The 15431-nt window shown below is 43.3% G+C and overlaps 2 protein-coding genes across 6 annotated transcripts in view; one reads left to right on the forward strand and one right to left on the reverse strand.

The window, feature by feature from the left end:
* Positions 1 to 7664, forward strand: part of Hhat (hedgehog acyltransferase) — a 316410-nt gene extending 308746 nt beyond the window's left edge. For 2 of the 3 annotated variants that reach the window (XM_078022761.1, XM_078022762.1), the window contains exons 12-13: positions 69 to 143; positions 5610 to 7664. In XM_078022761.1, the coding sequence (XP_077878887.1) occupies positions 69 to 143; positions 5610 to 5701 (167 nt within the window). In that variant the 3' untranslated portion in view covers positions 5702 to 7664. The remainder of the gene's footprint in view (positions 1 to 68; positions 144 to 5609) is intronic. The other variant, XM_040278701.2, reaches the window with a different exon arrangement.
* A 2570-nt stretch (positions 7665 to 10234) lies between these two features.
* Kcnh1 (potassium voltage-gated channel subfamily H member 1) overlaps positions 10235 to 15431 on the reverse strand; it is a 357017-nt gene continuing 351820 nt past the window's right edge. For all 3 annotated transcript variants that reach the window (XM_005329450.5, XM_005329451.4, XM_040278700.2), the window contains one exon: positions 10235 to 15271. In XM_005329450.5, coding sequence (XP_005329507.1) covers positions 14414 to 15271 — 858 coding nt within the window. In that variant the 3' untranslated portion in view covers positions 10235 to 14413. The remainder of the gene's footprint in view (positions 15272 to 15431) is intronic.

The raw sequence follows: 15431 nt of genomic DNA on the forward strand, positions 1-15431 counted from the left end.
TAGGATTAAACCTGATGCCCTAGACTTGGGATATGCAAATATTGCACTCAATATTTGGTCCTTTTCAGGCAGTGTGACTGTGAGCAAGCATGTCAGCATTGGGTTTAAACCAGTTCTGGAATCTGCTAGCTGTGTGGTCCGTGGTAAGTTATTTACATTCATGAGCCTCTACTTTTCCCTCTTAAAATGAGAACAGTAATTTCTACCTCAGAGGGTTGTGAAAAGTAACGGAGATTGCATATCCCTTGTAAACTCCACAGTACATTGCTTAGTCTTTGTAAACTCTTTCCATGAGGACAGAGTGCTAGATGGCTGAGAAGCTAGCCAGGAAGCAGGCGTCCCTGCAAAGCCTGTTCATAAGCCGATTATAAGCCATTTTCTTGTAGAAATGGTTAACAGTAGGATATGGCCTTTGAAAAAGCCCTGCGAGAGCCAAGATGGCAGTCAGGGCCTCAGGAGTGTTGCCCAACATGACAGCTGAGTGAACCTTTGATGGGGTAATTGATGGCTCCTACACAATTCAGCAACTCTGTTAACTCCTCTCCCATTAGGAGGGATTGATTTCTTCATGGGATAGGAGTTTGTGCTGATTCAGCAGTCACAGCTTTCCTTCTCCTGAACTGATTTGCATAGTGAAGAAAGAGTCCTCGGGGCTGGGGTGTGGCTCAGTGGCAGAGCGCTCACCTAAAGTGTGCAAGGCCCTGGATTCAATCCTCAGCACTACATAAAAATGAATATATAAAACAGAGGTATTGTGTTCAACTACAACTAAAAAAAATAAATATTTAAAAAAAGAAAGAGTCCTTTGGTTCTCCTATTCCTCTTTCAAGGCCCCAGTGGAAGAAGGCACGATTAGAGGAGCCAAATATTTGGTCCTATAACTCAGTCCCCCTGTCTGGAGGGAGTTGGAGTGAAAACATATCATCACTTAAAAAACTGTGTTCCCTTATAACTTCTGCTTGAATGTTTTGGGGATATACATAGCCCAGGACATTGTACCCCAATGCTGCAAGTCTGTGATTTGCTAACGTTCCTCTTATGGTTTAGATCTGGAATATCAGTCAAAGGCTCATGTGTTGAGGGCTTGGTCCCCAGTGCAGCAGTGTTCAGAGGAGGGACTTTGGGGAAATGGTTGAATCATGAGGGTTCTGATCTCATTAGTGGATTAATCCATTGATAGGTGAACAGGCTCTGGGGGAGGTGGGACCTAGTTGAAGTAAGTCATTGGGGGCATGCCCTGCAAGGATATTTTTTGCCCCTGGTGTGTGTCTCTGCCTCCTGGCTGCCATGAGGTGAACAGCTTTTCTCTGCTATGCCCTTTGCCATGTTTCTGCCTCACTGCAAAGAAGCCTAAAATCAATGAAGTCAGCTGACATTGAACTGAAACCTCTGAAAATGGGAGCCGAGATAAATCTTTACTCCTGTAAGTTTTTCTCAGGTATTTGTTGCAATGGCACAAGATAACATGGTCCCAGTGCCACCTTTTGTTAATGTCAGCTTTATGAAAAATTAAATAATGCACAGTAAGAGGCATCCATTTGAGGCATGCAACAGAATGAATTTTCCACTTGTAAATACCATTCCTGCAATCAAGATACAAAATATTTCTCCTCACAGAAGGTTCCTAGTGTCCCTTTGCAGTCCCTCTCCGTCTGACCCAGCTCTGCATAACCTTTGATGTTTTTTTTTTTTTGTGGTTATAAATGAGTTTGCATTTTATGTAAATGGATTATTTTGTTAAGGGCTTCTTTTAGCATAATTTTTGTTGTGTATTGTACACAACATAAAAAATAGGATTTTAACCAATTTTAGGTACCATTCAGGGGCCTGAAGTATATTCTCAGTGTTTTTCAGACATCACCATCTACCATACCTGGAACTTTTCTCACTTTCCAAAACTAAACCTTTGTAACCTTTAAACACTAGCTTCCCATTCCTCTCTACCTTCTAGATCGTGGCTGGAAATTCCTTGTGAATTTGACTACTCTAGGAAGGTCACGCAAGTGGAATTATGGACTTCTTTCTTTTGGGTCTGACTTACTGTGATATCTTCGAGGTTCGCTCATGTTGTAACCTGGGTCAGCATTTACTTCCTTTTTTAAAGGCTAAAAATATCTCATTGTACATATATACCACAATCTGTGTATCCTCTCATCTATTGAAAGACACTTAGGTTGCTTCTACCTTTTGGAAATTTTGAATAATTGTGCTGTGAGCATTGGTGTATGACTGTCTTTCCCAGTTCCTCTGCCAATGCTTTGGGGTGTGTGTTTCGTAATTCTATGTTGAATTTTTTTAAGGAATATCCATAATGTGGCTGCACCATCTTACAACATTGCCTTTGGTATGTTTTGTTTTTGTAAGTTTTTCAAAACATTTTATTGGTCCATAATAATTATACAGAATGGTGGGTTTCATTGACAATATTGTGTTTTAAACAAAGTTTTTCATCAGCTTTCTTTTTTTTTTGGGGGGGGGTGAGGATACTGGGAATTGAACTCAGGGGCACGCAACCACTGAGCCACATCTCCAGCCCCACTTTACATTTTATTTAGAGACAGGGTTTCACTGAGCTGCTTAGCACCTTGCCATTGCTGAGGCTGGCTTTGATCTTTCGATCCTCCTGTCTTAGCCTCTGGGATTACAGGCATTCACCACTGTGCCTGGCTCATCAGACTTCTTGTTTTGATTATTTCCTCACTTTACAGAAGACACACCCTTGGACTTCTTGTACTCCTGTGTGATGATGATCTTTTTCTTCAGTATCTGAGTTTCTGCCTTTCCAGGTCTTTCAGACAGATTTAATTGCTCAGAAAATTGCTCAGTCATGATAACTTCAAGTAAAATTTTACTGCTTAATTTCTCTTAGCTCTAGTTATTTCCCTCTGTGTCCTACCTGGTGCTCATTAGCTGTAGTTATTGGAAAACTTCCTTGTTATCCTATTACCTGTATCATTATACAACTATCTATATCCTATTAACTCTTTCCACCTACATTAGCCTTTTTGAGAGACTATTGTGCCATACATCATACTTATATGTGTTTAGCTATGTTTGTTAAGTAATCCATTTTAACTATGTTACCCCATCTTTTGCAACTGTGGTCTGACTTGCTAACAACCTGTTCCTAATACTTTCAATGCTGCCGAGGTATGATCTGTTAAAACTCATCCCTCACTTAGATCTTGTTTTGTCCGGGTATCAAAAACCCAGTAGGAAGTTAAACGTATCATTGATTCTAGGGACTCCACCTTGAATGTGCAGAGAATGTAGAGGGTCTCAGTTCTAAAACACCCTTTTAAGAAGGCTCTTTCCCTTTGGCCAGTGCTGTACTGTTCATCAGGCTGCATGAGTCATCTTGGAGGTCGGGGGGAGAGCATGCACATGTGCTTGGGGTGTGTTGAGGGGCTGCTCAGTGGGGGGAATGAGGGTTGGAAAGTGGGAAGCTGGGTGAGGAGCAAGATCATGGAAGTCTGAGCAAGGAAGGCCGGGGAGAGGTCAATGTTCCTTGGTCACAACAGAACCCTTTTTGACACCATCATTTTGTGATGACTGACAAGGCTGGGTGACTGCTCATCATAGAGGCTCTGGGAAAGTTGCCAGAACAACGGCCCATCCCATTTGCTGTTCAGTTTTGGTATTCTGTCCTCATCTGAGCCCAGAGGGAGGAGGGTCTGCCCCAAGGCCACTTCCACCTGCCTGGGTCACATGAGTACTTGGGTAGCAGCTACCTCAGTCAAACCTTGTGCCTTTAGGCAACCAAAAAGAGGGTGATGTTAGGGTCTAGGACAGGGCCAGACATGAAGTGTTGGTTGGTTGGTATGGAAAAGTGACTAGAGAACTTCTTTTTTTCATCAATTTTCTTATTCCTGGGAAAGCTGGTATCGACTGGGGTTGCATAGTATAGTAGGGTTTTGAGTCTTTTAACTGGATGGCATATACAGTAAGAGTAGGGAGATCTTTCAGGGCCTACATATGGCACACATTAAATATGATGGAACCTCACTTCTGGTTGGCATTGGGGCCGTTCCTCCTCCTAGTCTACGTGTAGGCTCATCTCCTGATAAGCATAGTGGTCAAGCACAGCTGGGCAATGCCCTAGGCCCAGCTTTGTGCAGGAAACACCTCTGTTTGCCCACCTCTGAGCTGGCCTCTGGGCTCCCTGTTTACCAAATACCCATTGATGTCTCACCCCAAACACAGCTGAAGTCCAGGAGTGCTCCCTGTGTCCAAAGCCCTCTCCCCTCATCCAGCACCTACAGCCCACTCAGGAGCTCGTGCTGACAAGTCCTCTGATTTCTATGTCTGAGCCACAGAGACATCTAAGGACCCTCAGGCAGAATGGGTCCCTCTCTTTAATTTTTTTTATATGTTCCTTGTAGTTTTACATGACAGTATATTATGACATATTATACATACATGGAGTATAACTTCCCATTCTTGTGGTTGTACATCATGTGGAGTTACTCTGCTCATGGATTCATACATAAACATAGGAAATGTATATCTGGTTCATTCTTTCTATTCCCATCCCTTCATTTCCTTCACTCCCCCTTTGTCTAATTCAGTGAACTTCTAGTGTTGCCTCCCCACTCCACATATTGCATGTTAGCATCTACATATCAGAGAACATGCAGCCTTTGGTTCTTTGGGATTGGCTTATTTCACTTAGGATAATAGTCTCCAGTTCCATCTATTTCCTAGCAAATGCTATAATTTCATTCTTCTTTAAGGCTGAGTAATATTCCATTGTGTGTGTGTACTACATTTTCTCTCATATTTCTATTCCTGCCTGTCTACCTGCCCTTTCCTAGGATGGCCTGATGGTCACATTTTGGGTGGTTTCTCTGGTAGTTTGTCCTTGTCCCTTTCCACCCCAGAAAACTATTGTTCATCCCAACTGACTCAGTTTAAATGTGCTCTGGAAACTGAATCATAAATCCTACTGTGTGTGTTTGCCTTTCCCAAGATGGAATGAGAGTGCCTTTAACACAATACAGAGTCTTTTGATTTTGGTCCCTCATGTTCTCCAAAATCCCCAACCACGGTTAGAACAAGTGAAACATGTAGAAGACATGAAGATCATTAAAAACAAATGCTCAGCAGAAACATTAATTTTAAAAGATGAAGAAAAGATATTCTAAGACAAATATTTGTAGAAGGAATCACTAAAAGCTTCGAGTTTTGAAATCAAATGTTAAATCTGGAGTTTCTATTTCTGTGTACATACAAATGTCACTCATTTCAATATAATGGTCAGTCTATATTTTGAGATTTACTGTGGGCCTCGTGAAAATTTTTTGGGGGGGTTGATTATCTAAAGCTTTAGTCTTCTAAGTACATATTCTTTAAAACCCTGCCCTATTCTAAGTGTTTGCATTTGTCACAGGACACCTGTCTCACCTGTCTTTTTATACTGAGCCTGTTGGACTGTGGGACTCTGCTTACTGGGGTTCCAACAAGAGCACTTTGAGGAGCTAAAGAGCTGGTGTACAACAATGCCTGTGCTGTTTCTCATGTTGCCTTATCCCCAGGGGACAGTTTGCCCATGTGGGAAAGTTTGCCCCCAAACTTCTGACCATTCTTCCATCTCTGTTCTCCCCCTACAGGCTGGCCGTGGGTGACCCTCTCTGTCCTGGGATTCCTGTATTGCTATTCCCATGTGGGCATTGCCTGGGAACAGACATATACCATGGACTAGTGCCACCAGGCCAGGCCAACATCCAAGGAAATGGTACTTCACCGTGACCTCCTACTCCAAGATAATCTCCAAGGGATTATCTCCTGCTCATCTTCTGTTGAAGATACCTCACTTCAAGACTGGCAGCTTAAGCTCTCCTAGAAATTTTATAACCAGACTATCTTCTGACTTCTGGGTCTTAAGAGATTTTCTACCCAAATATTGTCAGTTTCCTGTTGGGTAAGCTGAAGTGCAGGGCAATAGATCATCTTGCATAGCTATACAGGGCAACAATTTGGTCTAGAACCCAGCCCCATTGACCCTTTGAGTTCTTTCGCCTTTACCAAGAATTACCTGGAATGGATATTTCTTGATGGAGCACAGAAATCCTGACTAGTGATAGGCCTGTCCTCCACTGCATAGTATTTCTGAAACATTTTACCGCCATTTTGGTGACTTCTTTCCCATGATCTACATTGTAGGCTCTAGAACCAGAAGCAGAGTTGGACTTCCACACATCAGCTCCTCAGCAAGGAGGTGACAAAGACACAGCTGGTTCTGATGACCTATACAAAATGAAGGCAGTCTTGTGGCATTCTAGGGAGTCTATACCCAAGGAGCCCCATGACTTGAATTTCATTAGGGTAATCTACCTTTGCCTATTCATTCCTGAGGTTTGCAGGGATATATAAACATGGTAATTCCTCTGATGTTTTCTAATAAAGAAGCAATATGAAAACCAGGGAATCGGTGTGTCCACAGCTGGGTGACACTGGGCAAGTCACAAAAGGTGAGGATGGCATCCTGTGGTCTCCATCTCCACTCAGGTCCCCAGTCACCATCCTACTCAGTAGTTCATGTTCGCTGGTGTATGTTGCCCCATTTTGATTCAAATAAAATGGAGTCTTTGTGTTACATAGAAAATTCAGATTTTTCTAGAATTAGAGTATTCTTAAGAAAAATGTTTAAAATCTTAGCAGTTATATAACTCTAGAAAAAAAATGCTGGACAGGCTACCAGTATCCAAGTGGTAGATAGCTTAGAAAATTTATTTGATTTTGGATTTATCTGTGGAACAGACATTGAAGGTTTACAATTTGAATCCATAGTGCATCTAATTTTGGGAGAATTAGTAACATCCTTAGTACACGAATTGTCGTTGAGTGACAGGTGGAGGTTCACTTGAACCTAGCTACTGTCTTTCATTTGTTATATGATTTGCCTTGGGTCTTGGCTGTGGTTATCAACTTGATGAGACTTAAACTCCTCGGTGCAGGACCAGTTATCTTGTTGACTCCCTTTCTTCCTAGCTGCTCTGATTGGAAGAGAGATGGGAGGGAACCAGACATTGATGAGCTGGTATGGGCACAATGTATTACTTGAAACAGGACAGAACAGAGCAGCTGGCAGACCTGGCAGCAGTAGACTCCACAGCTGGCTGGGTAAAAAAGAAGACACACGGCAGGAGATTCCGGGGTGCTGAGAAGTTTTAATCGAGGGAATGAGCCTGAGGGAATGCAGTAGAACTTGGAGGAACACTGAGTCAGGATTTGTGGTTCACCTGGAAGGAGTGTGGCTGAAGTTTACTTGGAAGGAAAGGGCTTGCTAAGAAAAAGTACAAAAATGATTGTTGGGAAGTGTCTAATATATGTAGGTATGTAAAACAAAAGATTTGAGGTCTTCTAAAAAAGACCATTTATATAAAAACACATTTAGTCAATCACTAAACTGTCCTGGACAAGGCAGTAGATGTATTTGAAAGTAATAATCCTGAATTACTTTTATGCTGTGATTCAGAATGGTTCTTGGTAATTAGTAAGCTTATTGTGTTTAACTCTATTTGAAGCCTGGTTAACCAGTGTATGTGTTATGTAGTACTACTGTTTTCTTTAACCTTTTCCTGATCCCCAACTGTAATGCAAAAATGACAATACTTCTTTTTTTATGGATATGAATTAAAATCCTGGAGTTGCTTTAAACAAAAGACGCTTGAGGTGGCTGGGCATGCAGAGCTGTTCAGCTGAGGAGCATCAGATGTGTCACTAGCCCTGGACAACTTCAGACAGGGTGTGGGGAAGAGAATGGACAATGTCCCAGGGTCACTTCCAGCCCCAGGATCTTCTGACCTCAACCTGGCTCTATGGGGAAGACCTGGCTCTGCACTTTACTGCCAAGATGACACCCAAGGAGAGAAGTAAGACACCTGAAGGTCAGTGAAACCTCTATCACTCTGATTAATTCCTGGAACCACAAAAGAGAAAAGTATTTATGCTATGATTCAGAATGGTTCTTGGTAATTAGTAAGTTTACTGTGTTTAACTCTATTTGAAGCCTGGTTAAACAGGGTATGTGTTATGTAGTACTACTGTTTTCTTTAACCTTTTCCTGATCCCCAACTGTAATGTGGAGATGACAATACTTCTTTTTTTATGGATTAATTTGTTGTTTTCAGATTAATTTGTTGGAAGTGACAGCACAGAATGTTTTGTTCTGTTAAAGACCACAGGCCTAGAGAGAGAAATGTATCAGACATATGAAGATCTACGTACTAGGAGAATAGCAATTTAGTGTGAGTGTGGAAATGGGAGATCCTCTTAGAGAATTTGAGACTGCTTACTTTGACTAAATATCAGAAGTGAACTGTAATATAATGCTTTTGCATTTAGCTGACTCTTATGGTTTAGATATTAGGTGTCCCCCAAAAGCTCATGTGTGAGACAATGTAAGAAGGTTTAGAAGTGAAATGTGACTGGGTTTTGAGAGTATTAACCCACAGTGTATTAATCTCCTCACAGGGGTTAGCTGGGTGGTAATTGGAAGCAGGTAGGGTGTGGCTGGAGGAAGTGGGCCCCTGGGGGTTTGCCTTTGGAGTTTGTATTTTGTGAGCTGAGTTTTGCTGCTTTCTTCTGCCACACTCTTCTGCCATGATGTTCTGTCTCGCCTTGAGCCCCAAGGAATGGAGCCAGTTGTGGATTGGGACCTCAGAAACTATGAGCCCCAGATCAGCTTTTCCTTCTCTAATTGTTTTTTTCAGGTTCTTCAGTCACAGCAGTGAAAAAGCTGACTAAAACAGATACACCAGTACAGATGCATACTGCAGGGTTTGCTTCAGTGTGGCCAACACGAGAAGCCAGATTATCAACAGTGCTGGGCTTCACCGTGTAGTACTCTCAGTACGGGCCTCTCTGAGGCCTTTCTTCAGAGAAATGTTTTATTTGGAAACAAAAAAGTCTTCATTTAAAAATAGTTCAATCCCATTTGTCACCCCAAATGTAATATCTGTGTTCTATATTACTAGTCCTTTTGACTAATTACACAAGTCATTCACAAAGATAGTATTTTGTCACCATTAAGAACAACTAAAAAATTGTGATGTTCAGTGCATCTATTAGGTGACATTTTTGAGATTAATTTCAATTATTTGCAATTTTAATATCACCCTTGAATTATTTTCATTATGATATTCTGCAGGGTAATTTAATAGAGACTGGGGAAAAATCATTAAAAGTACTATATTCATATTATGGCATTAGGAGATGAAGCAGAGACCTGAGTTTAGCTTGTATGTCATAGAAGCCTCATCTCTGAATTTAGTTATATTGTCTGTTAAAACAGAAGTGCCATTTTTGAGATGTAGTCCATTGGGTATTAAATAAGAATTCAGATTGGCAATATTGTGGAGTCTTGCCATGAGCAAGAAATGATACCTACTAAAATTATAGCAGAACTGAAATCGTGTTGGTGTATAGGCCAATTTAGAGTAAGAAGTCTTCATTTTAATAGCTTCAAAAGCTATCAATGAAGTAGAGCAAGGTCCAGAACTTGTATTATTGACACTGAGTCATTTAGAAAGATTGAGTTATAAACCCTTCATCCATTTTGGAAGGTAACTTCTCAGTGGGAGTTCAACTTTCAGTGTGTTAAATAAACATGTCACGCAAATTTCAGTGGTTCCAAATTGTTGTGGCTTAAAATTTGACACCACTGTGGCATAGTTGGGAGGGAGAACCTTCAAGAGGCGATTAGATTGTTAAGAGAGATTAATACCTTTATTGTGGAACTGGATTAGTTTTTGTCATAAAGCAAGCCTGCCTCATCTTGTCTTGGTGGCCCATACCAACTTGCCCTTCCAATTTCCAGCATGTTATAAAGCAGTATGAGGCCCTCACCAGATGTGACCACCCTGTCATGGACTTCCAGAACCTTCCATCCTCCAGAACTGTGAGCCTTAATTAATTTCTTATCTTTATACATTTCATTATAAGTTCTTTTTATAGCAACAGAAGTTTTTAAGACACCATATTTTAAAGGTGATCTCTATACACTTATAAAGCAAATGCAGCTCTACCTCAAGACAATATGGTGAAGCAGCACTTTGACACAACCTTGATGTCTCTAGAATTTTAAGTTCTCCAAAAACCACAATTATAGGTGTCATTCAAGTTAGAGCTTCCCAAATCTTGGAATAGAAAATGCCATCCTTGCTCTATCTTCTTAGGTCAGAACACCCAACTCAATGATTTATTATTATATAAGGAAAGGCAAAAGCAAGCATCATGTATAAAATAGTTTATTACCATAATAAATAAAATTAAACTTTTTTTTTTTTTTACAAATATCATTTGTGCTTGTTTAAAAATGTTGAAGGGAATATCATCAAGGGAGGGGCCCGTGTGTTCTTCTTGACATTCCCAAGCTGCAGATATACAGTGGAGTTCCTGGCAGCATCCTCAGCTGACCACAAAAATAGTATCAGCTTATTTGCACTTGCTTATTCATGTTCATTTGGACAAAGTGACAGATGCAAAGGAAAAAAAATACCAAAAAAGGATTTGGCAGGACTCAATGGAAAGATCGTTAATATAAGGAGAAGCCCCAGAATGATGAACTGCTCATGAGTAGAAATGTCCTTGCAATGAAATGTGGACAGTCTCCAACTGATGCATAAATACAGTGTCTGAATACTAAGAGAATACATTCATTCGGGTAAGGGGTTGCATCCTTAACATACGAGGAGTTCATCTCCTGATACAAGATCTGTGAACTTGTCATTGAACAACTAATGGATGCACTGGATGACTCAGAAATCACCGACAAAGAGACAATGAGTCTAAGAAAAGTTGAATGGCAGGCAGAGGGGGCACCTCCAGGGTATACAAGTACAGTTTTAGAGGTTCCAGAATAAGTCTGATATGCTTGTATGAGAATGAAGTTTCATTTGAAACTCATTTAAGCTTCAGGTAAATTCACATTGATTCTCTTGAAGTGTGGGGGCAGGGGTAGACATCAAAACTTTTCACCACCTTTGGTGAGAAAACGAAGCTTTCTCTGATGGCTGCAGTTGGTTCTAAACGGAGAGTGAATTCTCCTCCTGGTGCAGGGTTGAGGAGGAGCTGGTGAAGGTAATTCTTACTGAAGCAAGTGAGAAGGCAGTAACAATGACTTACAGGAGAGGGTATCCAGGGGTTAGAGTCTACCCTCAATGGACTTCCTCTTTAAGCAATAGTAAGAGAGCGGAGAGGAAGGGGCATTGGCAGCTCCATCACAATTGGAGTTTCATTCAAAGGTCTTAAGGCTAAACATCTTTATTGCAAAACATAGTACATTCTGTTAATCAAATGCATATCAGCAACTTCTATCACCACCAGGGCTCCTAAAATGTCCTAGAGTGTATGTGTGAGATGTGGTTGGTGCAGCAAGTGGAAATAAGAATATTCTCCAATTAGTATTCCTAAAGAGTTCTGACGGCATCCTCACACCAACTTGGCTTAATACTTTCACTTTACACCTAAGATTTGGAAGATAAAGCTTGACACATGGGGTAAGATGGTGAAGTGTATTTTTGCCCCTTGTCCAGCTACTTCCACTTTTGAAGATTCTAGGAAAGGAGCTGATGTATTATTAACAACACAGAAGATCCAGGAGGTCAAGTGTAAAACGGGACTCAGGAATTGGGCCCAAGAGATCAAAAGCAATAAATGTATTTCCAAAACAATGAGCACAGTTTTAAAACACTCGGGACATGTTGTAGCCTTTTTAGCAGATGTAGCACTGCATTAATGCAATCAAGTATTTGCATTAATTGTGCACTAGACTAGAGCTTTTCAACTAAATGGCTGCCTCTATCCAGCAGAAGAACTCTTTGTGGGCTGTGGGATGGCAGCACATGTTGCTGGAATTGGCACTTTCTACCAAGAACCAACACATCATCTTGTTTCTCAGACTTAATCTTCTTCCCTGCTGATGGGGGTGTGGGGCATAGATTATGTTCAACAGGCAGCCCTAAGTGACAGGGGCAGGACCTCCCCCATGAATGACATTCAAAATATGCAGAGATCAGGTAACCAGCACTTACTGGACAAGGGTGCAACATATCGGTGCCTGTCCCCTCCAAAATGAAAAATAATGTTGTAAAAATATCTCTAATTTTCCTGAAGTCTAAATGTTGGGTCTAATCCCTAGCAACCTTTGGTTTCCTTAATCCTTTTCAGCCACCAGATGGTTTCTGCTGGAAGGTGCAGGTCAGTGGTATCTGAGATTTGTGGTCCTTGCTTGGGAATGCGGAGTTGTATCCTGGCAAGAGTTAGGTAGGTAGCACAAAGCAGCCTGTGGCCAAATACACACATCAAAAGGAAAAAAGGAGTGGCTCATTTAGAACTGTTTTTTCAATGGGAAAAAAAAAACTTTCTAAGATCCTTAAATGGACAATAAATGCAGATGCAGCCATACTCCTGGTGTTCTGTCCCCTCCAGGAACTTATATTGTGGGCTCTGTAGTCCAGAGATGAGCAGAGTCCCCCTGAGGGGGTCTGGGCTTCCCGTCATTATCTCACTTTGATACTAGAATGTATTTCTGAAGCTCTTTCCCAAAGCAGGTCTGGACTTCAGAGCCTCATTAGCATCTTTGCTCTCAGGCAGGTGGTATAGCAGGGGTAGATATTTCTTAATAGGCAGAGCCTTTCCCCACTGGCTGTGAGGTGCTGATAGAGGCTGTCATCAAGTCACAGGAGAAAAACCTAGACAGGTGTTTCTAAAGCTGGGGTGATTAGGGGTTCTGCCCTAAAGTAACAGGTCCTAAGCTTTAGAAGCAGGTCCGTGAGCATGTTGAAGGAATAGCAAAGTGGAACATTTAGGGGGCAGATAGGATTATTCCAGATATTTTATAGCCTATGCCCCAAGGATTCATTAGCAGCTGCTCAAGTTAGTCTAATGCTCATCCAGCTTTAGCTGGTCACAACCAAGTGTGACTTGGCCTTGGGAAATGACACTTTCCTGGAGGCCATTTGAGGCCAAAAGCTACATGTGGACGTGCCTTTGACCTCTCAGGGCCATCTCTGGAAGCTCCACACAGACAGGTGAGATCCAAGTCCTGGGAAATGCTGTGTGGACGGGCAGGCTCATGTTGGAGATGCTGACTATCTTTGGTAGGGCAGGTCTCCACCTATCAGGTTCCCTAGGGACACGGGAATTCAGAATCTTGACAGCAAAGCAAAACCAGGGACAGGGTCGGGACAGTGTGGCAAAAGTCAACAGCCTGGACAAGGGCTAGCTGTGGTCTGACTTCAGGGCTGTACTTCTGCCTTGCTTGTTTAAAGGGTTAGTGTCCCAACACCTCACTGGAGGGTGTGCAGTTCTTTCTTTTCCTGAACCTTGAGTAACCTGATCCTAGCTAATGAAGCAGCAAGTGTCCCTGAGCATCATGGGACTGGGGCAGCCCACAGACAGTTCTCTGATCAGATATTCCCCCATGGACAGGTTACTGAAACAACTCAAAACTCCGCTGTTGTGTTCTTGTTTATCATGGTCCTGTCTTCATTTAGTAGGAAAAAGGTTGCTTTCAAATAAGGCCAAACATGGCTCCCAAGTGTCCTTTAATGACCCCATGCAGTGTACAAAATACAAACTTCTGAAGGACAATCCCCATGAGAATCAAAATATAAACATAGCACTTGCTACAATCATTTTACTGAGGTCATATGTGTGTCTGTTAGTAAAGCAACTCTGGGCTCACGCCCCATCCTGCCGATGCTCCATACCCTGAGGAATGCCATGGGAACACTCGGGAAGAGGTCGGGAAGGAGAGTAGTCTGTGCAGTGAGGCCTGCGGCATGGAGCAGGGCCAGAGGGCCACCTGCAGCCTCCCTGTCAACGGTCCCATGGGAGCAAGCTATGACTCGGACAAGTGAGTCCTTGGAGGCCAAAGGGCCCTACCTATTGTTCAGCCTTCAGCAGAGATGTGTGAAAGGCTCTGTACTCACAGCTCCCCTTGTCCCAAATGATGACAACAGGAAAATAGATGGTGACATAAGACAGGCTGTACAAGGTTGGGGAACGCTGGGAAGTCCCTGCCCATACCTTGGTCTTTGGGGGTGTCAGTGAAGGAGCTCTGCATGGTATATACATGAGGGGTTCTCTGTACTCTCCTGTCAATCCCTAAATGGCTGGTTCTTCTTTTCTGGTAATTGTAACCTTTTATAAATATCACGGTAGTAAAAAATTTTAAATACCCTTTAGACAGCACACCCTGCTTCCAGAATTGTGCAAAGACTGTTCAGATGTGGCTGCCGTCTTGCAGGGTGGGGCACGAGATGCATCTTTTTTTTTTTCTGAAAAGAGCATGACCCCACCTGAGTCACTGGTCCCACTTTGAAAATTGTTGGTCAGGTGTGGTGGGGTGTTGTCCAGGACAGGGGTGCAGATATTTTTCTTTTTTGACTTTTTTTAAACAAACCTCTCAGCTGGCCCCAAAAATGTCTCTCTCTGAATCTGGGGACTGAGGCCTCGATATTTCAAACAGCTCCTGAGGCGACTGAGAGGATCTTCTGGAAGTTAATATCCTGAGTATCTCCGAGAGCTGTTTCTCGATATTGGTCATTTTGGCGTTCAAGGCCTTGATGTCCTCCTTGAGCTCGTGCTTCACCTCCAGAACGGTGGCCTGCAGCGTCTGCTCGGGGATGGGGTAGAAAGAGTGCTTGACCTCTGCCAGGATGGGGCTCCGGTCCTGGGGACTCCTGGCCTCGCCCGCGTTGTCCAGGCGCAAGTCGCTCTTGGTGATGCCGCTGTCACACGAGTCTGTCTTCTTCAGGGTGGCCTCGCCTGAGGCCTTTGACCTCTCGGGGAGCGTCTCCATCGACTCGGCCTTGGACACCTTGTTCCAGTCCTCGCCCTTCCCACAAGCATCTTTGAAGCGGGCCCAGCCTTTGCGCTTGGCACAGTCGCCGCCACCTCCCTTGGGGCCCAGGCACTCGGACCCTGGGGCATGCAGCTTGGCGTGGTCCGACACCACAGAGGTGGAGGCCGCCTGGAAGGACACGGGTGTGGCGGGGCTCTCTCGGACCGTGACCACGCTGGCCTTCACCAGGCAGTGGTTGGCTGAGCCGTGCTCCGTGAGGGTGTTGCCCTTCTCCACGTCCAGGTCATCCAGGTCGCGGCCCCCTCTCTCCGCCGCCAGCCTGGCCTCTTTCTGCTGTCGGAACCTCTGGAAGAGTCGCCGGACAGGATGGTCGGGGGGCAGAATCAGGGGGGCTTCATTCTTCCGTTTCATGCGCTCCTCCTCTTCCCGTTTCACGTCGCTAATCTTCCGGAACACGATCTGGAAAGAGACAGAATGACATGCTGTGTTAACAGGCTCCAGCAGCCCAGGTTGGCCATTCTGTCTGTCACGACTCTGTCCACATCACAGGCCTCTGGGACTGTTCTCCTCACTGATATCACTTTCCTTTTCTCCAGAACAGGGAGTTGGCACCCACTGA

This window comes from Ictidomys tridecemlineatus, chromosome 10 (assembly GCF_052094955.1).
Source record: "Ictidomys tridecemlineatus isolate mIctTri1 chromosome 10, mIctTri1.hap1, whole genome shotgun sequence".
In the NCBI taxonomy this organism is placed as follows: Eukaryota; Metazoa; Chordata; class Mammalia; order Rodentia; family Sciuridae; genus Ictidomys; species Ictidomys tridecemlineatus.